Source organism: Pelobates fuscus, chromosome 5 (genome assembly GCF_036172605.1).
Source record: "Pelobates fuscus isolate aPelFus1 chromosome 5, aPelFus1.pri, whole genome shotgun sequence".
NCBI classification, from domain to species: Eukaryota; Metazoa; Chordata; class Amphibia; order Anura; family Pelobatidae; genus Pelobates; species Pelobates fuscus.
In genome coordinates this window covers 101471583-101497859 of record NC_086321.1, presented here as the reverse complement: position 1 = coordinate 101497859, position 26277 = coordinate 101471583, and the positions used below count along the sequence as shown (strand labels likewise).

The following is a 26277-nucleotide window of genomic DNA, read 5'->3' as shown; positions in this document are numbered from 1 at the left end:
ACAAGTGTGAGGGAAAGTTATACATCCTGTCTGATATTTGAGTTGTGTTAACACTATTAACTAGTTTAAGAAAGATCGAGACAAGAAACACTAAGATACATGTTTTGTCAAATGTTCCTCACTTTGACACAATATTGTAGTGACTATGGGTGCAGTTTTAGTTATAAGTGTTTTGTTATCAGGACTCAACATTTTAAGTTCTACACTTCTTGCCAGATCAAAAAAGCAAGCATCACTGCACAGCTCACCTGCCCCCAAATGGCTCATACAGCATCCAACAAATTTAAGCATGTGGGTACAAATACTAGTAGGCTCCATATTTGAAGCCTTTCCTTTGCATTTGTGTTAATAAAAAAGAAAGTTAAAGTGAAACGGAAATATCTTAAAGGGACACTATAGTCACATAAACAACTTCACTTATGTTGTATATATAATACCTCTGCAGTCTCCCTGTTCAATTTACTGCCATTTATGAGTTAAATCACTTTGTTTATGCAGTCCTAGTAACACCTCCTTGCTTGTGTCTTGCATAGCCTTTCTAAACACTTCCTGTAATGAGAGATCTAATGTTTATACTTTTTTGCAAATTCTAAATTGCAGAGAATTGAGCAGTGAGACTTTATAGACATGATCTATACCAGACACATCTGTACAATGAAACTGCTTGATTAAGCTCAAGTTGTTTTGATGACTATAGTGTTCCTTTAAGTATTAGCACAGTGCATAGACGAACTTGTACTCATGTAGTACATCATTAAAAAATAATGTATCTCTGCACATCTACACATATGAAAACTTGGTGAAAGGAACTATCTTGTTATCTCTCCCTCCTACATAAATCTTTTCATTCTAGCCTTTAACCCCTTAAGGACCAAACTTCCGGAATAAAAGGGAATCATGACATGTCACACACGTCATGTGTCCTTAAGGGGTTAAGGAACCATGTGTGTGGTGCCTGTGTTAGGTAGTGTTGGTTGCTTTCTGCCCTCTTACAGAGATTTAAACTGCCAGTGTCCTTACTCATATTCCATTGCAGAATTTTAACCAAGCACCGTCACTGAGAACCCTTACAGGCATTACAGAGTTAACCCCTTAAGGACCAAACTTCTGGAATAAAAGGGAATCGTGACATGTCACACATGTCATGTGTCCTTAAGGGGTTAAAGGGCCTATGCATTTTCAGTCAGCAGAATTTCTTTTTTTTTTTACTTGCTCTCTATATATATCTATTTTGCATGACCTGCCTCGTGGATTACCTCGGAGAAGTCTGGGGGCTAACCAGGACATAACCTAACACACAACATTATCATCCAAATGAACTCCTACTCTACACATTAGCCATTTTGCAACACTAACATTCAACATTAACCCATTCGTTACCATAACACTAACCCTTTAACACTTACATTACCACTAAACCTCACCTGAAAATACATGGTTCACAGTGTAATGTATACATATTATTTTACTTTTGTGAGGTAAATAGAATAAAGAACAGGAAATGTACCGAACCATGAATCAGAGCAAATTTATTTCACATTCTTATAAATTGTAAAAAAATATATAAAATCAATATAGAATGGAGTTCTGCTGTTTAGGTACAAAATAGTGAAACTTTGTATATACAGGAGAACAAATTTAAAAACAGAAATTATTATTATTATCTATTTTCACAAAAATTGACATTTTCAGAAGTCTGAATCATCCGTGTTCTTTTGTAACCAGTTGTAGATTTTGGTATTCCATAAGCTTGTCCACGCCAAGGTGGATTTCCTGTTACTTTCAAGTCTCTCCAGTGTGCTGTCTCTGTCTGCAACCGTCCTGTTAATTAATTGTTGTATCTGTAAAAAAAAAAAAAAATGAAAGTGCGCATTTTATTAAAATTCTGCAGTGCCACGTTTACAAGTGATTGCAACACTAAAAAGGCAGGCATCATTTAATGTTTGTTTAGCTGGATCAACAACAAGGAGACCTAGGCAACAGCCTATATCACGATTGGGTTAGTGATCCAACGACAACAGGTCCAGCACGTGGGGTAACATAGGCAACACAGTTCCAGGAATGCATGAGGTTCTGAAACCTTAGAGACCCAGAGAAAGGTTGCGGACAGTAGAGGCTAATCTGTATGGGCAGATTGGGCAGCTCCCTCCCAGTTTTTGTAGCAGTAAACAAATAAGAATAAAAAAGAAAACAAAGCAATGTTGTTATGTTATGCTGCTGTTAAAAGCATGCTGTGTCTGCCATGATTAGTTCAGCAATTTACTCCACCCCTGTTACTAATGCCTGTGGGTGCTGGTATAAGGCTAACATCAACTAATCATGTCAATATGCCCATTTTTATAGTCCTCTTTAACATGCTTAGTCTGCACTACTGTCTGGTCCAAGGGCACACTAATAAAGTTTATCCTCCTTACATTTTTCCTTTTGTCTTGTTATAGTATTTATTATTAGTGATGTTGCGAACATAACATTTTCGGTTTGCGAACGGCGAACGCGAACTTCCGCAACTGTTCGCGAACGGGCGAACCACCATAGACTTCAATGGGCAGGCGAATTTTAAAACCCACAGGGACTTTTTCTGGCCACAATAGTGATGTAAAAGTAGTTTCAAGGGGACTAACACCTGGACTGTGGCATGCCGGAGGGGGATCCATGGCAAAACTCCCATGGAAAATTACATAGTTGATGCAGAGTCTGGTTTTAATCCATAAAGGGCATAAATCACCTAACATTCCTAAATTGTTTGGAATAACGTGCTTTAAAACATCAGGTATGATGTTGTATCGATCAGGTAGTGTAAGGGTTACCCGCTTCACAGTGACAGACCAAACTCCCCGTTTAACGTACCGCAAACAACCGCAAACAGTCCATTTGCACAACTGCAAACTCCCCATTTGCACAAGGTTGGATACCAAGCTAGCCATGTCCCGTTCCTTGTCCTCACTGATGTCATTGAAGGTCTCTTCCTCCACCCAGCCACGTACAACACCAAGGGTCCCCGAAAGGTGACAACAAGCCCCCTGGGATGCCTGCTGTGTTTGGTCTTCCACCTCCTCAAAGCCACCTTCCTCATCTGACTCCTCTTCTTCAGACTCCTCTCTCTGCGTTATTATAAGGTGTGTTAAGTAGTACTATTCCTATCAGTTTAATCCCTGTTACGTCCCCTATCAGGGGACGTGTATATGGCATCGATTTTAGGAACGGGGAGATGGAAAAAGATGCTTGGTCGGTCCTCCTACTTCAAATTTGGGGCAATGCGCATGCAATCTAATGTGCCACCAAATAGGAATAGTACTACTTAACACACCACTCCCATCAGTTTAATCCTGTTTACGTCCCCTATCAGGGGACGTGTATATGGCATCGATTTTAGGAACCGGGAGATGGAAAAAGATGCTTGGTCGGTCCTCCTACTTCAAATTTGGGGCACTGCGCGTGCAATCTAATGTGCCACCAGATAGGAGTGGTGTGTTAAGTAGTACTATTCTTATCAGTTTAATCCCAATGTCACGACTACTAGTGTGGTCCAGCACGCAGAAACTATGTAAACATATACATAGGCAAGAAAAGGAAAATAAAAGGACAGAGCGTAAACCGGACCTTAGAATGGCCGGACTAATACGCTAGAGACAGAGAATGGTCAAAGGGAAAGCCGAGGTCAAGGAAGCCAGAAAATACACAATACCGTTTACACAAGCCAAGTCAGGGAAACCAGAATTCAGAATAACCAGGGAAAAGCCAAGATCAGGATACCAGGAAATCAGATTCACAATGATAAAGCACTCTCAGGAAACCAGGAACAGGAAACCACGACAGGGCAAGGTACTGGGGTGAGCTAGGGATTTAAATATCACGTGGCGGGCCGGCAGCCACGACACCCTGTTACGTCCCCCTCATCAGGCCTTTTTTAGTCGAATGTATAGCCCACTGTCAGTCCCTTCAGGATCCATCCCTCATTCATCTTAATAAAGGTGAGGTAATCTAGACTTTTTTGACCTAGGCAACTTCTCTTCTCAGTGACAATACCTCCTGCTGCACTGAAGGTCCTTTCTGACAGGACACTTGAAGCGGGGCAGGCCAGAAGTTCTATCGCAAATTGGGATAGCTCAGGCCACAGGTCAAGCCCTCACACCCAGTAGTCAAGGGGTTCATCGTCGCTCCTCAGAGTGTCGATATCTGCAGTTAAGGCGAGGTAGTCTGCTACCTGTCGGTCGAGTCATTCTCTGAGGGTGGACCCCGAAGGGCTGTAGCGATGCATAGGACTTAAAAAGCTCCGCATGTCCTCCATCAACAACACGTCTGTAAAGCATCCTGTCCTTGCCGGCGTGGTCGTGGGAGGAGGAGGATTACTTTCACCTCTTCCCCTGTTAGATTCAAGTTGTGCTGTGACATCACCCTTATACACTGTGTAAAGCATACTTTTAAATTGATTTTGGAACTGCTGCATCCTTTCCGACTTGCCGTAATTCGGTAACATTTCAGGCACTTTCTGCTTATACCGGGGGTCTAGTAGCGTGGACACCCAGTACAGGTCGTTCTCCTTCAGCCTTTTTATACGAGGGTCCCCCAACAGGCACGACAGCATGAAAGACCCCATTTGCAAGCCTGGGTGCCGAGCTACTCATGTCCTGTTCCTCGTCCAGCCACGTACAACATCACGGGTACCAGATAGGTGACAACGAGCACCCTGGGATAACAAAAAACAACAAATACAGGGTGCGCTGGATAAAATAAACGAAAACGATAACACAAAAAGGAAAGTCTCTATAGGTACAGTGTAGACCTTGAGTAAATGTTCTTCTGTTCTCGCTTTGGAATCGCAGTGGTTGGATATGAAACACAAAAGCAGAGAAGGGGGGGACCAATAGTGCAAAACCGTATGGTAGAGAGGATCACGAACAACACAGACGTAGAGAAATGCCAACTTACAATTTTTAGAGCTAAGCCCAGCTCTAGGTAAAACAGCTTACAGTGGTATTTGATACTCCCCACATGTAGGATATAACTGGGCAATTGGAGTCTCCACACGATTCTTTAAAACTTCTGAGACAGACGTCAGCATATAAAATATATAAAAGAAAAAAAACCAATGGTGCAATAACTTAGGTAGTACTGCAACAACAGACAACACAGAGGTCCTAAGAGTGCCAACTTACAATTTAGAGAGCTATAACCAGCTCTGAGTAAAACAGCATACAGTGGTATTTAAACTCCCCACGTGTAGGATATTCCTCTAGTGATGCTTGTAGTGCCGGTCTTATGAAAAATAAAATCACAAGAGAGGGTCCATAGTGTTTTCCATATGTAAAAATGACAAAGTGATAAAAAGAAACGTACTTACAGTGTTCAGAGCAGCCACACTGCTCTATGAACCAAGCGTAGGTGGAATAATCCCCACCAGGGATTTCTTTTGCAGTACTGGATCTTGTTAAAAATGATGATAAAAAGATCAGCCAGGATAAAACAGCAGCATATAAAGTAAATGAACTAACCCAAAGTAAAAGGTAGTAACAAAATACTTTAATATAAAACAGAGTAAAAATACACAACGCGTTTCGCCAAACAGTAGGCTTTTTCAAGTGTAGAGTAAATAATCCTGGCTATTCACATTATATAGGCAGCTAATTTGCAATGAATTTCAAAGATTGGCGCCAAAATGGCATCATTACCATGTGACTGCAGTCACATGACTTTCAGTTATACATATGATAGGTGGACATATTAAAATAGTGAAAAAAAAATCGTTTTTATATTTTAATAGTATAGGGTAGTACTAAACCCACATATGACCTGAGGGGTATAAAAAGAAATAGACTTTTATGTGAGGGAGGGAAGAAATTAGGTTGTGAAATGAAAGGTTAAAGGTCGCGAGGGCGTGGCCGTTTTTAAACCAAAAAGGTGGGCGGGGTCGGCATAATGCTGTGTGTATTCGCTGGGAATGCAGGGAAATGTAGTCCTGGTCACATGACATTGGTTTACACATATAATAGGTGGACAAGTTAAAACAGTAAAAAATAATCGTTTTTATATTTTAATAGTATAGGGTAGTACTAAGCCCCCATATGACCTGAGGGGTATAAAAAGAAATAGGCTTTTATGTGAGGGAGGGAAGAAATTAGGTTGTGAAATGAAAGGTTAAAGGTCGCGAGGGCGTGGCCCTGGGACCATCTTAGTAGAGTGGAGTGTAAATAGAAGGCGGCCATATTGTTGAAGGGCAAAAGGGGTGAAATGTAAGGGTGGGCACTATATTTAAAGGGCAAAGGGGTGGAATGTAATTATGGTTGGAGGAGAACATACAGAATATTAAAACATATTAAAAAACAGTGACAATATAATACAATTTTATGTGCAAATATAAAAAAAAAAAAAAGTTAAAAAAAGAGGAAAATAAAGTTGCAGATTGTATATGGATAAATATTGCTAATAAAGGTTACAATGTATTTTGCTACTATTAAAAGAATAATCCTAATAACCATATTAATTAAAAGTGAATATAAATTATTATGAAACAATACAAAGAATTACAAAAAATTAAAAAGGTCAAATTCTGCATTTAAGCCATCTGGGGTTAGTGTCTTAAGATTAAAAACCCATTCCATTTCGGCTTTTCCCAGAATATTTCTTATATCACCGCCTCGCCATGGAATATTGCATATTTGAATAGGGGTGAATTTAAGAACGTTGGGGTTTTTTTGGTGGTGTGTCAGAAAATGCTTGGACACTGTGTGATTTTCAAATCCATTTTTGATGTTTCGACAGTGTTCTGATATCCTAATTTTTAGGCACCTTGACGTCATGCCTACATATTGGAGGCCACAAGGGCACTCCAGTAGGTATATAACATTTTTCGTACAACACGTAATGAACTGTTTGATATTATAACTTTTGTTGGTAATATTGGATTTAAATGTTGTGGTTTTATTTGGGACTGACGTTTGGGTAGTTTTACAAACAATACATTTTCTGCATTTAAAAAAACCTTTGATGTTAGACAAGGTGGATAATTTTTTTGATGGTTTGGTCTTTGTAAAATTTTTTGTTTAAAAGCGTTTTAAAATTAGGGGCACCTCTAAAAATGATATTAGGTTTTTCAGGGATAATTTTATTGAGAACAGGGTCTTCAGATAAAATGTGCCAATGTTTGTGGATAGTTTTCCTTATGTCTTTGTTCTTGTTATTATAGTCAAAAATGATGGGTAGGGAAGGGGTAGTGGTGGAGTTTTTATTTTTGTATTTTAGCAGACTACTCCTTTCACCAGACTTGATTTTAGTGATAATGGTTTCAAGTTTTTCTTCTGAATAATGTTTGTCTAAAAATTTGTTTTTTAAAATGTTGCTTTGTTCGTTAAAATCTTCGTTAAGTGTGCAGTTTCTTTTGAGTCTTAGAAACTGGCTTTTTGGAGCGCTATCTAGCCAGGGAGTGTAATGACAGCTGTTTTGATCGATGACTGTGTTTGTACACACTTTTTTAAAAAAAGTTTTCGTGTTTAATTTACCATCTTTAATAAAAATGTTTAGATCTAAAAAGCTGATTTCTTCTTTACTAAATTCTGTGGTTAAAACAATGCCTTTGTCATTATTGCTTAAGTGATTTAAAAAGAGTTTTAAGGAGTTTTCAGTACCTTTCCAAATAAAAAATAAATCATCGATGTAACGGAAATATGAGACCAGGTTTGCCCTCCAATCATGGTTACCCCAGACTGCTTCAGTTTCCCAGTCTGCCATGAATAGATTAGCGTAGCTGGGGGCAAACCTGGTCCCCATAGCCGTGCCTCTTTTTTGAATATAAAAAGAATCTAAAAACCAAAAAAAATAGTTTTTTAAAATGATATTAATACCTTCTATGATGAAGTCAATTTGGGGTTGTGGTATTCTCTTTTCGGCTTCAAGTATTGTTGTGACTGCTTTGCAACCTTTGTTGTGGGGGATAATTGTATAGAGTGATGTAACGTCGCAAGTCACTAAAATGTAGTCATTGTGCCATGTAAAATCTTTAAAAAAGAGGAGAAGGGACATAGTATCTTTGAGGTAGGATTTCATATTTTTTACAGATGGTTGGAGTAAAATGTCAATGTATTCCGATAGGTTTGATAAAATAGAGTTGATGCCAGAAACAATGTGGCGGCCTGGGGGGTTGGTTTCATTTTTGTGGATTTTTGGAAGAAAATAAATTACTGGGATTTTAGGGTGTGATTTATTGAGGTAGTTAAATTCTTTTTTGTTTAAAATGTTGGAGTTACTCCCTTTCAGTAAGTAATTATATAAAGTGGCTTGGCTTTGAGGGCTGGGGTCTGTTTTTAGCTTCTCATATACATTAGTGTCGTTTAGTTGTTTGTGGGCCTCTTCTATATACATTTCTTTTGAGAGGATTACAAGGCCGCCTCCCTTGTCCGCTGGTTTAATAACGATATTTTCGTCTAATTGTAATTCTTTAAGTGCTTTTAGTTCTTGGGGGTTTAAGTTAAGTTTGTCTGACTTTTTTTTTCTTAATTTTATCAAGGTCTTTTAAAACAAGTTTTTCAAAAACCTCTAAAGGTCCGGACTTGCAATTTGATGGATAAAATTTAGATTGTGGTTTAAGGTGGGTATTGATGATGTTAAGGGTGGTGGTGGGTTGGGTAGGGGTGGTAGGAAGGGACGTAGTTTCATTTCCCATAAAAAATCTTTTTAAAGTGGCTTTTCTTACGAATTTGTTTACGTCCAAGAATGCTTGGAAGGGTTTAAATGATGTAGTGGGTGCAAATTTTAAGCCTTTACTGAGAACGGCTATTTGGGTGGATGTGAGTGTTTGTTGGGACAAATTAAAAATACCCCTTTCTTTAATGGGTTTTTGATTTTCTATTCTATTAGCCTTTCTCTCTTGCTCCCTTCTGCCACTGCTCCTTCCTCTAATGAATAACTTCTTTTTCTTACTCGTGATGCTTGGAATGATAGTGGGTGAGACTGTGTGTTGGATCTGATTTCTAAAAAATTATCCTCCGTGTCTATTTCAGAATCTACTGATAGGAGTTGATATCTGTTATGGTTAGTGATGGGGGATTTTGGTTGGTCTGTGTAGCCATAGTTTCTATGTGCAAATCTAGATCTTTGAGGTCTGGGGGAGGCATCCTTATATGTATTTGAAGTGTCATTTCTATAAGAGCTATAGTGGTTGTGATTGTAGTGGTTTTTGTGGTGGTGGTAACGAGGTGAGTGCGTGGACTCCCTTTGGGAGGTGTAGTGATAGGTTCTGGGATGTTTTTTGAGTAAGGGCTGGGGTATTGGTGGTATATATGATCTTACTGTGTTGTCATAATGTACGTTTGAATGTTGGTGAGGTCTATATGTGTGGTCTGATGTGTATTTCAATGCTTGGTGTTTAGTTGGGTGTTCATAGTTAGAGTAACGCGAAGTGTGAGCCTTTTTCTGATGTATAGGTGGACTACTACCCACCTTAAACCACAATCTAAATTTTATCCATCAAATTGCAAGTCCGGACCTTTAGAGGTTTTTGAAAAACTTGTTTTAAAAGACCTTGATAAAATTAAGAAAAAAAAAGTCAGACAAACTTAACTTAAACCCCCAAGAACTAAAAGCACTTAAAGAATTACAATTAGACGAAAATATCGTTATTAAACCAGCGGACAAGGGAGGCGGCCTTGTAATCCTCTCAAAAGAAATGTATATAGAAGAGGCCCACAAACAACTAAACGACACTAATGTATATGAGAAGCTAAAAACAGACCCCAGCCCTCAAATCCAAGCCACTTTATATAATTACTTACTGAAAGGGAGTAACTCCAACATTTTAAACAAAAAAGAATTTAACTACCTCAATAAATCACACCCTAAAATCCCAGTAATTTATTTTCTTCCAAAAATCCACAAAAATGAAACCAACCCCCCAGGCCGCCACATTGTTTCTGGCATCAACTCTATTTTATCAAACCTATCGGAATACATTGACATTTTACTCCAACCATCTGTAAAAAATATGAAATCCTACCTCAAAGATACTATGTCCCTTCTCCTCTTTTTTTAAAGATTTTACATGGCACAATGACTACATTTTAGTGACTTGCGACGTTACATCACTCTATACAATTATCCCCCACGACAAAGGTTGCAAAGCAGTCACAACAATACTTGAAGCCGAAAAGAGAATACCACAACCCCAAATTGACTTCATCATAGAAGGTATTAATATCATTTTAAAAAACTATTTTTTTTGGTTTTTAGATTCTTTTTATATTCAAAAAAGAGGCACGGCTATGGGGACCAGGTTTGCCCCCAGCTACGCTAATCTATTCATGGCAGACTGGGAAACTGAAGCAGTCTGGGGTAACCATGATTGGAGGGCAAACCTGGTCTCATATTTCCGTTACATCGATGATTTATTTTTTATTTGGAAAGGTACTGAAAACTCCTTAAAACTCTTTTTAAATCACTTAAGCAATAATGACAAAGGCATTGTTTTAACCACAGAATTTAGTAAAGAAGAAATCAGCTTTTTAGATCTAAACATTTTTATTAAAGATGGTAAATTAAACACGAAAACTTTTTTAAAAAAGTGTGTACAAACACAGTCATCGATCAAAACAGCTGTCATTACACTCCCTGGCTAGATAGCGCTCCAAAAAGCCAGTTTCTAAGACTCAAAAGAAACTGCACACTTAACGAAGATTTTAACGAACAAAGCAACATTTTAAAAAACAAATTTTTAGACAAACATTATTCAGAAGAAAAACTTGAAACCATTATCACTAAAATCAAGTCTGGTGAAAGGAGTAGTCTGCTAAAATACAAAAATAAAAACTCCACCACTACCCCTTCCCTACCCATCATTTTTGACTATAATAACAAGAACAAAGACATAAGGAAAACTATCCACAAACATTGGCACATTTTATCTGAAGACCCTGTTCTCAATAAAATTATCCCTGAAAAACCTAATATCATTTTTAGAGGTGCCCCTAATTTTAAAACGCTTTTAAACAAAAAATTTTACAAAGACCAAACCATCAAAAAAATTATCCACCTTGTCTAACATCAAAGGTTTTTTTAAATGCAGAAAATGTATTGTTTGTAAAACTACCCAAACGTCAGTCCCAAATAAAACCACAACATTTAAATCCAATATTACCAACAAAAGTTATAATATCAAACAGTTCATTACGTGTTGTACGAAAAATGTTATATACCTACTGGAGTGCCCTTGTGGCCTCCAATATGTAGGCATGACGTCAAGGTGCCTAAAAATTAGGATATCAGAACACTGTCGAAACATCAAAAATGGATTTGAAAATCACAGTGTCCAAGCATTTTCTGACACACCACCAAAAAAACCCCAACGTTCTTAAATTCACCCCTATTCAAATATGCAATATTCCATGGCGAGGCGGTGATATAAGAAATATTCTGGGAAAAGCCGAAATGGAATGGGTTTTTAATCTTAAGACACTAACCCCAGATGGCTTAAATGCAGAATTTGACCTTTTTAATTTTTTGTAATTCTTTGTATTGTTTCATAATAATTTATATTCACTTTTAATTAATATGGTTATTAGGATTATTCTTTTAATAGTAGCAAAATACATTGTAACCTTTATTAGCAATATTTATCCATATACAATCTGCAACTTTATTTTCCTCTTTTTTTAACTTTTTTTTTTTTTTATATTTGCACATAAAATTGTATTATATTGTCACTGTTTTTTAATATGTTTTAATATTCTGTATGTTCTCCTCCAACCATAATTACATTCCACCCCTTTGCCCTTTAAATATAGTGCCCACCCTTACATTTCACCCCTTTTGCCCTTCAACAATATGGCCGCCTTCTATTTACACTCCACTCTACTAAGATGGTCCCAGGGCCACGCCCTCGCGACCTTTAACCTTTCATTTCACAACCTAATTTCTTCCCTCCCTCACATAAAAGCCTATTTCTTTTTATACCCCTCAGGTCATATGGGGGCTTAGTACTACCCTATACTATTAAAATATAAAAACGATTATTTTTTACTGTTTTAACTTGTCCACCTATTATATGTGTAAACCAATGTCATGTGACCAGGACTACATTTCCCTGCATTCCCAGCGAATACACACAGCATTATGCCGACCCCGCCCACCTTTTTGGTTTAAAAACGGCCACGCCCTCGCGACCTTTAACCTTTCATTTCACAACCTAATTTCTTCCCTCCCTCACATAAAAGTCTATTTCTTTTTATACCCCTCAGGTCATATGTGGGTTTAGTACTACCCTATACTATTAAAATATAAAAACGATTTTTTTTTCACTATTTTAATATGTCCACCTATCATATGTATAACTGAAAGTCATGTGACTGCAGTCACATGGTAATGATGCCATTTTGGCGCCAATCTTTGAAATTCATTGCAAATTAGCTGCCTATATAATGTGAATAGCCAGGATTATTTACTCTACACTTGAAAAAGCCTACTGTTTGGCGAAACGCGTTGTGTATTTTTACTCTGTTTTATATTAAAGTATTTTGTTACTACCTTTTACTTTGGGTTAGTTCATTTACTTTATATGCTGCTGTTTTATCCTGGCTGATCTTTTTATCATCATTTTTAACAAGATCCAGTACTGCAAAAGAAATCCCTGGTGGGGATTATTCCACCTACGCTTGGTTCATAGAGCAGTGTGGCTGCTCTGAACACTGTAAGTACGTTTCTTTTTATCACTTTGTCATTTTTACATATGGAAAACACTATGGGCCCTCTCTTGTGATTTTATTTTTCATAAGACCGGCACTACAAGCATCACTAGAGGAATATCCTACACGTGGGGAGTTTAAATACCACTGTATGCTGTTTTACTCAGAGCTGGTTATAGCTCTCTAAATTGTAAGTTGGCACTCTTAGGACCTCTGTGTTGTCTGTTGTTGCAGTACTACCTAAGTTATTGCACCATTGGTTTTTTTTCTTTTATATATTTTATATGCTGACGTCTGTCTCAGAAGTTTTAAAGAATCGTGTGGAGACTCCAATTGCCCAGTTATATCCTACATGTGGGGAGTATCAAATACCACTGTAAGCTGTTTTACCTAGAGCTGGGCTTAGCTCTAAAAATTGTAAGTTGGCATTTCTCTACGTCTGTGTTGTTCGTGATCCTCTCTACCATACGGTTTTGCACTATTGGTCCCCCCCTTCTCTGCTTTTGTGTTTCATATCCAACCACTGCGATTCCAAAGCGAGAACAGAAGAACATTTACTCAAGGTCTACACTGTACCTATAGAGACTTTCCTTTTTGTGTTATCGTTTTCGTTTATTTTATCCAGCGCACTCTGTATTTGTTGTTTTTTGTTTTCTCCATTTTCTGAAGGGTTTGAGGGTAGCCCTTCCTTTCAGGTGTGCAGCTTTTTTTCCCCCTTGTGATCAGTACTGTAGCGCTGTTCCCCTCCCACCTTTTCTCACTAGAGCACCCTGGGATGCCTGTTGTGGTTGGTCTTCCTCCTCCTCCTCAAAGCCACATTCCTCCTCTGACTCCTCTTCCTCACAATCCTCTTCCAGCGTTGCCGCAGGTCCAGCAAGCGATGCTGATAAGGCTGTTTCTGGTGGTGATGGTGACCACAACTCATCCTCTTCATGCTCATCTACGGCCTGATCCAGCACTCTTCGCAGGGCACGCTCCATGAAGAAAACAAATGGTATGATGTTGCTGATGGTGCCTTCGGTGCGACTGACTAGGTTTGTCACCTCCTCAAAAGGACGCATGAGCCTACAGGCATTGCGCAGTAACGTGGCAAAAAAATTCCCAGCTCTGCAGAGGCTGTCCTAGCACCATACAAATACAATTCACCATACCTAGTCATACAAATACTCGTTAACGGCCTTTTCTTCTTGGAGCAGGCGGTCGAACATTAGGAGTGTTGAATTCCAACGTGTCGGGCTGTCGCAAATCAAGCGCCTCACTGGCATGTTGTTTCGCCACTGGATATCTGCAAAGTGCGCCATGGCCGTGTAGGAACGCCTGAAATGGCCACACACCTTCCTGGCCTGCTTCAGGACGTCCTGTAAGCCTGTGTAATTATGCACAAAGCGTTGTACGATCAGATTACACGCATTGCCATGCACGGCACATGTGTCAACTTGCCCAAATACAATGCCGCCAACAAATTTCTTCCGTTGTCACAAACCACTTCGCCGATCTCCAGTTGGTGCGGAGTCAGACACTGATCCACCTGTGCGTTCAGGGCGGACAGGAGTGCTTGTCCGGTGTGACTCTCTGCTTTCAGGCAAGTCAACCCCAAGACGGCGTGACACTGCCGTATCCGGGATGTGGAATAGTACCTGGGGAGCTGGGGGGGTGCCGTTGATGTGGAGCAAGACGCAGCAGCACAAGGCGGTGTCACCAACTCCTCTGCAGAGCCACGCATTCCATGCTTGGCAGCCGTCAGCAGGTTTACCCAATGCGCAGTGTAGGTGATATACCTGCCCTGACCATGCTTTGCAGACCAGGCATCAGTGGTCAGATGGACCCTTGCCCCAACACTGTGTGCCAGACATGCCATTACTTCCTTTTGCACAATCGAGTACAGGTTGGGGATTGCCTTTTGTGCAAAGAAATTTCGTCCGGGTACCTTCCACTGCGGTATCCCAATAGCCACAATTTTTTTGAACGCCTCAGACTCCACCAGCTTGTATGGTAAAAGCTGGCGGGCTAATAGTTCAGACAAGCCAGCTGTCAGACGCTGGGCAAGGGGGTGACTTTCTGACATTGGCTTCTTACGCTTAAACATAACCTTGACAGACACCTGACTGTGGGCAGATGAGCGGGAACTGCTCAAGGCGAGAGATGGAGTGGCGGATGGTTGAGAGGGGGCAAGGAGGACAGCAGTGGTTGATGTGGCTGAAGATGCTGGACCAGGAGGAGGATGGCGGCTTTGAGTTTGCGTGCTGCTTGTACTCATGTGTTGATCCCATAGGCGTTTGTGATGTGCGATCATGTGCCTTCGCAAAGCAGTTGTACCTAGGTGGGTGTTGGACTTCCCACGACTCAGTTTCTTTTGGCACAGGTTGCAAATGGCATCGCTGTTGTCAGAGGCAGACACACAAAACAAATTCCACACTGCTGAGCTCTGCAATGACGGCATTCTGGTGGTGGCAACAGCATGCGTTGATTGGCATACTGTCTGGCTGACCCCGGGTGCCGATGCATGCTGTCTGACTGTGCCACCTCCCCCTGCTTCCAACTCGTCTCCTCCTCCTCTCTGTCTCCCCATCTGAACTTTCACACTGTTTTTCTTCTCTTCTAGCGGGCACCCACGTGACATCCACGGACGCATAGTCATCATCAACCGCTTCACTTGTATCTGACAACTCAGCAAAGGAAGCAGCAGCGGGTACAACATCATCATCATCATCACACCGTACGTCCATGTGTGTAATGCTGCCTGACTGAGACATATTCCTGTTATCTACATCCTCTGGTAATAATGGTTGCGCATCACTCATTTCTTCAAACGGATGTGTAAATAACTCCTCTGACAGATAAAGTGAAGCTGCTGTGGTGCTAGTGTTGGTGGTGGCGGCAGGCGGGTGAGTGGTAACTTGAGAGGTGCCCAAAGCTAAGCTGGAGGAGAATGGTGCGTCAAGGTTCCGAGCGGAAGCTGTAGAAGAAGATTGGGTGTCCTGTGTTAGCCAGTCAACTATGTCCTCAGAACTTTTCGAGTTCAGGGTACGTGGCCTCTGAACACTGGGCATTATTCTACAGGGAGTGCAGAATTATTAGGCTAGTTGTATTTTTGAGGATTAATTTTATTATTGAACAACAACCATGTTCTCAATGAACCCAAAAAACTCATTAATATCAAAGCTGAATATTTTTGGAAGTAGTTTTTAGTTTGTTTTTAGTTATAGCTATTTTAGGGGGATATCTGTGTGTGCAGGTGACTATTACTGTGCATAATTATTAGGCAACTTAACAAAAAACAAATATATACCCATTTCAATTATTTATTTTTACCAGTGAAACCAATATAACATCTCAACATTCACAAATATACATTTCTGACATTCAAAAACATAACAAAAACAAATCAGTGACCAATATAGCCACCTTTCTTTGCAAGGACACTCAAAAGCCTGCCATCCATGGATTCTGTCAGTGTTTTGATCTGTTCACCATCAACATTGCGTGCAGCAGCAACCACAGCCTCCCAGACACTGTTCAGAGAGGTGTACTGTTTTCCCTCCTTGTAAATCTCCCATTTGATGATGGACCACAGGTTCTCAATGGGGTTCAGATTAGGTGAACAAGGAGGCCATGTCATTAGATTTTCTTCTTTTATACCCTTTCTTGCCAGCCACGCTGTGGAGTACTTGGACGCGTGTGATGGAGCATTGTCCTGCATGAAAATCATGTTTTTCTTGAAGGATGCAGACTTCTTCCTGTACCACTGCTTGAAGAAGGTGTCTTCCAGAAACTGGCAGTAGGACTGGGAGTTGAGCTTGACTCCATCCTCAACCCGAAAAGGCCCCACAAGCTCATCTTTGATGATACCAGCCCAAACCAGTACTCCACCTCCACCTTGCTGGCGTCTGAGTCGGACTGGAGCTCTCTGCCCTTTACCAATCCAGCCACGGGCCCATCCATCTGGCCCATCAAGACTCACTCTCATTTCATCAGTCCATAAAACCTTAGAAAAATCAGTCTTGAGATATTTCTTGGCCCAGTCTTGACGTTTCAGCTTGTGTGTCTTGTTCAGTGGTGGTCGTCTTTCAGCCTTTCTTACCTTGGCCATGTCTCTGAGTATTGCACACCTTGTGCTTTTGGGCACTCCAGTGATGTTGCAGCTCTGAAATATGGGCAAACTGGTGGCAAGTGGCATCTTGGTAGCTGCACGCTTGACTTTTCTCAGTTCATGGGCAGTTATTTTGCACCTTGGTTTCTCCACACGCTTCTTGCGACCCTGTTGACTATTTTGAATGAAACGCTTGATTGTTCGATGATCACGCTTCAGAAGCTTTGCAATTTTAAGAGTGCTGCATCCCTCTGCAAGATATCTCACTATTTTTGACTTTTCTGAGCCTGTCAAGTCCTTCTTTTGACCCATTTTGCCAAAGGAAAGGAAGTTGCCTAATAATTATGCACACCTGATATAGGGTGTTGATGTCATTAGCCCACACCCCTTCTCATTACAGAGATGCACATCACCTAATATGCTTAATTGGTAGTAGGCTTTCGAGCCTATAGAGCTTGGAGTAAGACAACATGCATAAAGAGGATGATGTGGTCAAAATACTCATTTGCCTAATAATTCTGCACTCCCTGTAGGGCCAAAGGGAATCACAGCACCACAACCACATCGGCCCCTGTGGGGTGGCCTGCCTCTGCCTGTCATTTTTTTTTCGATTAGTGGTACTATGCGTGCAAGCTACTGTGACAACAGATATGAGTGGCACTGTGCAGTGGCAGAAGTTGGCAGAGAAGACGCTGTAGGCCTGACACACACGCTTGCAGACAACTAACTGCTATTCAATCTATTACAGTCAAATGTTTTTATTTTTTTTTTTAAATGTACACTACTGTTACACCAGATATGAGTTGCACTGGTGTGACACTGTGCCCTGGCAGGCCCTGAAACGCACACGTGTGAAGGAAACTGACTGCTATTATATTACAGTCCAAAAAGGTTTTTTTTTGTTAAATGCAAGCTATTGTGACACCAGATATGAGTGGTGGCACTGGGCAAGTGGGCACAGTATACGCTGTGAGCCTGACACACAGGCTGGCAGGCAGGCAACTGCAATTACATTACACAGAAAAAAGCAGACGGATGTTCTAGCCCTAAAAAGGGCTTTTTGGGGTGCTGCCCTTACAGCAGAGATCCTTCAGGACTGTAGTGGACACTGAACACTAGCCTAGCTATCAATTTCCCTATCAAATCAGCAGCAGCTACACTGTCCTTCCTCTCACTAAGAATGCAATGAATGTAAAATGGATGCTGTCCAGGAGGTGGGAGGCTCTGGGAGGGAGGGTCTGCTGCTGATTGACTGGAATGTGTCTGCTGACTGTGAGGTACAGGGTCAAAGTTTACTCAATGATGACGAATAGGGGGCGGACCGAACAGCGCATATGTTCGCTGTAACGGCTACCCAGATAGAGAGAGGGTTTCTGCCGTTGAAGACGTCCTTTTTCCCTGCAAGCTGCTGTGGAGAAGTAGGCTGATGTAATCCCATCCACGATATCCAGAGTGAGGAGCAGGTTCAGCTGTAAACAGGAGCAGAATAATATTCCCAAATAATCCCCTTCCAAGAACGAGACGAGGCTACGTTTTGAAGGGTCAAGATGAACTGAGGACTGGAACACCCAGCCTGCTTTTTATTAGAAATAGATACACACAGAACACTCCCAGGGGGAGGATGAAAACAACCAATAATACAGATGGTAACACCCCCACGTCTCCTCCCCTCAGATAACTACATAACCCAATTAAAATGTCCACATTTTTCCACCAGTTCTGGATGTACCCCAAAAACAGGGGGTACAGCTTTAAATCCGGTAGCGCTGGATAGCTCTCCTTCAGGGGGACAATATATCCAAAAATCACCCCATTCGGATGTACAGTTCGGGAGATACAACGTTCCAAAGTTTTGACCGACCGCACAGACCAACTAGCCGAAATTAGTTCCATGAGTTTTGGCCTTGCGGTCGGTCTCCGTTCGCACGGTAAAAAGGTATGATACTCTGGCCATCCATGCGAATCGCGGGGTTCGCTGGAATCCCCATAGATGATTGCATATAACTACCGAACGAGGGGACGTTCGGTAGTTTCCGTACGAACTTATGGAGGTCTGGAGGATTCAGCGGTGTTCGCCTGTTTGCGTATCCGTTTTCAGTTCCATGCGGTTACAGGCAAACACCGCTGTTCGCACACAAGATGGCCGCGAACACGTGGAAAGTCCCGAAATGGCGGCCACCTCTGCATTACACGTGAAATTCGCACGGAACCAGACGAACAGGGGAATGGAACGAATGGATGTGTAAGTTGTAATTCCCTTGTTTCTTTCACATCCACCAGAGGTTGGTAGGGATCTGTTACACTGCTCCCCTTTTGTGGAACACTCCGGCAGACCCGGATTGATCCTTTTCGGGTCAACTTGGGGCTGTCCGGTCCTTTGTTAGGGCAATAGTTCTGTTTGTCTGGACAGACCGTCCGCGTTCCCATTAAACTTGCCAGGGCGGTATTGGATGGAGAAATTGTATGGCTGTAGTGCGAGACTCCATCTCAGTAAGCGTCCATTATCTCCAGCTACTCTGTTCAGCCATACAAGGGGGTTATGATCAGTAATTAAGGTGAATTCTTGACCATACAGATATGGGGTTAATTTCTTTAGGGCCCAGACCAGGGCTAAGCACTCTTTTTCCACTGCCGCGTAACTCACTTCTCTAGGTAACAGTTTTCTGCTGAGATACGCGACAGGGTGTTCGCCCCCGTCTTCGCCGACCTGGCTTAGCACTGCCCCCAGTCCGTACATGGACGCATCTGTGTGGACGACAAATCTTTTGTTAGGGACGGGGACAGATAAAACAGGTGCATTGATCAAGGCTTGTTTCAAGGTTTGGAATGCTGTTTCACAGGCGGGAGACCACAGGACTACTCTAGGTAAATTCTTCTTTGTTAAATCTGTCAAGGGTTTGGCGATGGCGCTGTAGTCAGGGACAAATCTCCTGTAGTACCCTGCTGTCCCTAAAAATGCTAACACTTGTGTCTTAGTGTGGGGTGTGGGCCAATTGGCTACGGCCTCTACTTTAGCGGGTTCTGGTCGTTGTTTCCCACACCCCACCCTGTGTCCCAAATACTGGACTTCAGCCATGCCAAAGTTACACTTCTCTGGCTTTAGAGTTAGGCCGGCGGCCCTAATCTGATCCAACACAGTCTCTATGTGTTGTAGGTGTTCCCCCCAAGTCTCGCTATAGATCGCAATGTCATCCAGGTATGCGCAAGCGAAGTCCTGGAAGCCATCAAGGAGGCGGTCCACTAAGCGCTGAAAAGTAGCTGGGGCGTTTTTCATCCCGAAAGGCATGACCTTAAACTGGTACAGGCCAAACGGGGTGACAAACGCCGACTTAGGGATAGCGTCCTTGGCCAGGGGAATCTGCCAGTACCCCTTGCACAAGTCAATGGTGGTCAGATAGCGTCCCCTGGCAATGCGATCCAATAGCTCGTCTACTCGGGGCATGGGGTATGCGTCTGTCACAGTTCGGTCGTTGAGGCGTCGGTAATCGACACAGAACCGGGTCGTCCCGTCCTTTTTGGGGACTAGGACGACGGGAGATGCCCAGGGACTGTCGGATGGCTCTATAACCCCTAGTTTTAACATCTCCTGAATCTCCTTCCTCATCTCTTCTTTTACAGCCTCGGGAATTCTATAGGGAGTTTGTCGGAGCGGGGCTTGTCCTGGGGTTTCTACGTAATGGGTCGCTACAGGGGTGTAACCTGGCTCCTGGGAAAAGGTTAATCTCTTTTCAACTAGTAGTTGCTGGAGTTGTTCTCGTTCTGTGGGAGTTAATCGCTCCCCTAGCTGTACTGTATTAAGCAGGGTTTTGGACTCGGGGTTGGCTAATAGATCAGGGATGGGGAGACTGTCAGGGTCCTCAGTGGCGGGGATGCATATGGCGGCTATGTCTTCGGGCCGTTCTTGGTATTCCTTTAATAGGTTTATATGAAAGGACTTCTGTATCTTTTCGTCCTTGCTACTGGCAATGATATAGGTGGTGTCACAGACCTGGGCTACTACTTTGTAGGGGCCTTGCCAGGAGGTCTGCAATTTATTTCCTCGAACGGGTTTAAGTACTAGAACTTTCTGTCCTACCTGGAATGTTCTCAGCCTAGCGTTCCGATCGTACCAATGTTTCTGCCGACCCTGGGCCGCATGGAGATGATCCCGGGCCATCCGGGCTAACTGTTCCATACGGTCCCGCATTTCTAGCACATATGGTACGATGGGGACACCTTCGTGTTCCGTCTCTCCCTCCCAGTGCTCTCGGATGAGGTCGAGAGGGCCTCGCACCCTCCGTCCATAGAGCAGTTCAAAGGGAGAGAACCCAGTGGACTCCTGCGGTACCTCCCGGTAAGCAAACAGGAGGTGTGGCAAAAATCGCTCCCAGTCTCTGTATTCCGCCGTAAAGGTCCGTAGCAATTGCTTTAGGGTACCATTAAAGCGTTCACAGAGACCGTTAGTCTGGGGGTGGTACGGTGAACTAAGTAGGGGCTTAATACCACAGACCTTCCACAACTGCTGGGTTAAGTCTGCGGTAAACTGGGTCCCTCTGTCCGACAAGATTTCCTGGGGAAATCCTACTCTGGTGAATATCCCGACTAGCGCACTGGCGACAGTGTCAGCCTGGATATTCGTCAGAGCGACGGCTTCTGGGTAGCGGGTGGCATAGTCCACCACGGTAAGAATGTATTTCTTACCAGAGGGACTGGGGTTAGGTAGGGGTCCTACTAGATCGACTGCCACCCTGCTAAATGGTTCCTCGATCACAGGCATAGGGGACAGTCGAGCTTTCGGATGATCCCCTCTCTTCCCCACCCTCTGGCATACATCACACGTGCTACAGTAACGGCGCACGTCCTTCGAGATTCCTGGCCAAAAGAAGGTCTGAGTGATTCTGTAGGTTGTGCGGTTACCCCCTAGATGTCCTGCTAACGGAATGTCGTGGCCAATTCGGAGAAGCTCCAATCGGTACTTTCTAGGTACCACTAATTGGCGCTTCTGCGAAGGAGCACAGCCTCTCTTCCTGCCTTCGGTTAATCTGTATAATCGGTCCCCCTCCCATATAAAACGTTCCCGCTCATCCCCTCTATTGTCAGCTAGTTCTCGGTACTTTCGGAGGGTGGGGTCCTGTCTAGTTTCCCTCCCAAACTCCTCTGGGGTGTCCCAAGCTAGCGGTCTATCTGTAGTGTCATTGCTAGGTGTCTGTCGGTGGCTTACCTGGGTCTCCCGACCCGTTGGCGGATCGTCCTCGATACGGGTCTGTGAGCGGGTGGTCACGGGGCAAGCCGCAGCAGTAGTGGGTAAAAAGGCCGAGGCTAGAGGGCCAATATCATTGCCCAACACGACCTCAGCGGGTAGGTTGTCCATAATGCCCACCGTGGTCTTTCCTGACCCGACTCCCCAATCCAAGTGTACCCGGGCGGTGGGTAAGCGAAAAACAGCCCCCCCTGCGACCCGAACAGCAACAGTACGGTTAGACACAAGTTCTGGTTTCACCAGATGCTTTTGTATTAAAGTGATGGTAGCGCCAGTGTCCCTTAGGCCTTGTGCTATCTGTCCATTTACACGCACCTCCTGACGGTGGTGCTGGCGATTATCTGGGGAAGCCGCTTGTATGGGGTTGGCCTCATATAATATTCCCAGGCATTCCTCAGGGCTCCCTTCAATTTCCAGGCAATGAGCAGCAGCGGGGCGTGAAGATGGGCTTTCGGTGTTAGATGTGCGCCTCCAGTTATTATTGGCCGATCCCAACGGGCAAACACGGGCAATATGTCCCAGGTTGCCGCAGCGATGACACGTCACTTTGTAGGATTCCCGGGGCTGGTTGTTAGACCCTTGAGGACGTGGAGGTCCTGGGGGTACCGGGGCCCGGAATTCTGTGCGTGCAGCGTAGGTTGGGGTGCGGGCCTCTGTTCTAGGTGCTGGTCGCGTAGTACCTTGGCTCACTTTTCTTGTTTCCACATATTCGTCCGCTAGTCGTGCTGCCTCATTTAAGTTGGCTGGGCGGCGATCTCTCACCCAATCCTGTGTTTCTGCCGCCAAATCTTGGAAGAAATGTTCCATCAAGAACAATTGTAGCACTTCTTCTCCGGTGTTAGCATTGCACCCTTGCATCCAATGTGATGCCACCCTTTGTAGCTTGTTTGCCCATTCCATGTGGGAGTCCGCTGCCTTCTTTTTGGACTCCCGGAAGCGACGGCGATACGCCTCTGGGGTGACTGCGTATCGGGTGAGTAGTGCGGCTTTCACCCGCTGATATTGTGTGATATCTTCGGCCGTGAGTGCCCGAAAAGCCTCATTTGCTTTTCCTGAAAGTTTTCCAGCCAGAATAGTAACCCATTGGTCTGGGGGTATCTGGTGCAGTGAGCACTGCCGCTCAAAATCTGCCAAATACCCATCAATCTCTTCCTCATTTTCTGCAAACGCTTTAAATGCAGTAAATGGTATTTTCCTCCCTGCAGCAACGGGAGGAGGAGTAGGAACTATATGTGTACTAGCTTGTTGCGCCAATACATGTTCCGTGTCTTGCCTCCTCTTAGTCTCGATCTCCTCTTTTGCGTTCTTGAACAGTCTGTCTAATAGCTCCGTGGTCTTTTCCGGATATAATGCTAATCTTCGCTGTACAATAGCAGTGAGTACATCGTTCTCGCTGACCGGTGCAATAGGTTCAGTTACCTCCATGGATCTATCCATTTCGTCCAGCTCCAGTAGGTCAGCTATCAGTTCTCTCCTTGGTCTGTTACTAGCACTCCTACCACGATTTTCCAATAGATCTTTCAGTGTGGGTCTTTTCAGCTTGGCATACTGAGACTCCATTCAGCACTTGCTCCTTGGGCAAAAAGAACCATCCCACCGCTGCCACCAATGTAACGGCTACCCAGATAGAGAGAGGGTTTCTGCCGTTGAAGACGTCCTTTTTCCCTGCAAGCTGCTGTGGAGAAGTAGGCTGATGTAATCCCATCCACGATATCCAGAGTGAGGAGCAGGTTCAGCTGTAAACAGGAGCAGAATAATATTCCCAAATAATCCCCTTCCAAGAACGAGACGAGGCTACGTTTTGAAGGGTCAAGATGAACTGAGGACTGGAACACCCAGCCTGCTTTTTATTAGAAATAGATACACACAGAACACTCCCAGGGGGAGGATGAAAACAACCAATAATACAGATGGTAACACCCCCACGTCTCCTCCCCTCAGATAACTACATAACCCAATTAAAATGTCCACATTTTTCCACCAGTTCTGGATGTACCCCAAAAACAGGGGGTACAGCTTTAAATCCGGTAGCGCTGGATAGCTCTCCTTCAGGGGGACAATATATCCAAAAATCACCCCATTCGGATGTACAGTTCGGGAGATACAACGTTCCAAAGTTTTGACCGACCGCACAGACCAACTAGCCGAAATTAGTTCCATGAGTTTTGGCCTTGCGGTCGGTCTCCGTTCGCACGGTAAAAAGGTATGATACTCTGGCCATCCATGCGAATCGCGGGGTTCGCTGGAATCCCCATAGATGATTGCATATAACTACCGAACGAGGGGACGTTCGGTAGTTTCCGTACGAACTTATGGAGGTCTGGAGGATTCAGCGGTGTTCGCCTGTTTGCGTATCCGTTTTCAGTTCCATGCGGTTACAGGCAAACACCGCTGTTCGCACACAAGATGGCCGCGAACACGTGGAAAGTCCCGAAATGGCGGCCACCTCTGCATTACACGTGAAATTCGCACGGAACCAGACGAACAGGGGAATGGAACGAATGGATGTGTAAGTTGTAATTCCCTTGTTTCTTTCACATCCACCAGAGGTTGGTAGGGATCTGTTACATTCGCCATCCGTGGCGAACGTGAACAAGCGATGTTCGCCAGGAACTATTCGCCAGCGAACCGTTCGGGACATCACTATTTATTATATATTTTGGGGATCAAGCCCTAGTGTATAGGGTCAGGGAGCTGCTAGTGTATAGGGTCAGGATAGCTGTTCTTTTTGTTTTAAGTGCTTGTTTATTCTGCACTAACATGATTGCTCAAATTACCCATTGGTTTTGCATTAGGCAATCACATCCAGGACTGGAATGTTCTGTTTGGTGTTCTAGGGCTGTCGTTGAGTTACAGCATCAGGGATTCATTTGGATCGGTTTTGAAGTGGTTCTTTACAACAAATGTGTATCTGTAGGTTGATAGTGTGGAATAGGGCATAACATTGACATTGGGTCAAAGTTTGAGTTCATTTCTTAGCCATCCTTCTGTTATTTACCTTTTGGGTACAAGAGGGTGGCTGGGGCTGTTGCAAGTCAGTTTGGCAGCTGGCTATCCTAAGCAGGGAGTAAGTGACGGTCATGTCCTCTCAGAACTGGCTATGGCTGCCATTTTTAACAGGGCCCAATTGCGCTATTAAAGGGCTGCAGTGCTGACCAGAACCCTGAAGACATATGCCCATCGGGTGACCCAAAGTTCATGGGCCACCCGATGAGCCCCATCAGTGTGCTGGCCCTGGTGCAGCTGCTACAGATCAGATCAGGACCACTGGGCCTGTGACAACCATCATGTTTGTTACTCCCCTGATGGTGGCCATGCCTGAGGTTATGATGACCCATGGTCGCAGGGGTCGTGGCTGGTCACAAAGCTCTACAACTATAGCCTTCCAACTCAGTGGACAGTGACTGATAAGTCTCAACTAGCCTCAACTAGGATTAACTAGTGGATCTGTTTTTTTTCCGATGGTTTCAGAAGACTGGAAAGCTTTTACGAGGTTTGAAGGAGTTGGAGAAAATCACTGGTTTGATTTAGAGCAGTTGCTTTTAGCCCAAATGTCATTCAATTGCTGGTGATTCATCTGGCCCCAAGGAATTGACTTCAGTACATTTTTTAATGTAACATCACTGTCTTCTCAAGGGTAAAGAATGACCCCTCCAAGACAAGGAATTTTGTACTGAATGAGCTTTGCTGAAATAATTTTGTTACGTTACATATAATAGAACAGTTGAAGAATGGCTTACAATTTTAAGATTGAAGAGTTGGTCACCAAGTTAATGTCATGTACATAATGTGGGTTCCTGTAATAAAGTGTCCAGAAACACTGGCTTAGAAATTTGGGGGATTAGCCAAGTTGGAAGTTGTTAGAGAGACTGGAAAAAAATTATTTTATAAAACACTGAATTAGATTTTGAGGAGCTGGGAGTGGGTTCATCTTTGAAGAGGATATACTGTGGATATACATAGGAGAACACACAGCTAGAGTTAGGGAGAAAGATGGTAATAAAGGAATGTGTGATAAGCCAGATGAAGTGGGAAACTAAAGAAACAAGGATTTAGGGGGAAAATAAATTGTGAGAATAATAGTTTGGTACAAATGGAGAGCTATGTATGAGAACTGTGCATGTTTAGGGGCAATCTTTACATCTGCTGCGATCATATGCACTAAAGTCATTTAAAATAAAAGTTCATGTTACAAAGTAGTCCCTGATTAGTGTCATATGTGCTTTAATTTGACTATGGTGATGTTATATAAATAAAATTAATTACATCAAATGCAGACCTGG

General features: G+C 43.2%; 1 protein-coding gene across 1 annotated transcript in view; it reads right to left on the bottom strand.

Annotated features, from left to right (window-relative positions):
- Positions 1–1688: 1688 nt before the first annotated feature.
- Positions 1689–26277, bottom strand: part of LVRN (laeverin) — a 164685-nt gene continuing 140096 nt past the window's right edge. The window contains exon 20 of the mRNA XM_063454109.1: positions 1689–1841. Coding sequence (XP_063310179.1) covers positions 1689–1841 — 153 coding nt within the window. The remainder of the gene's footprint in view (positions 1842–26277) is intronic.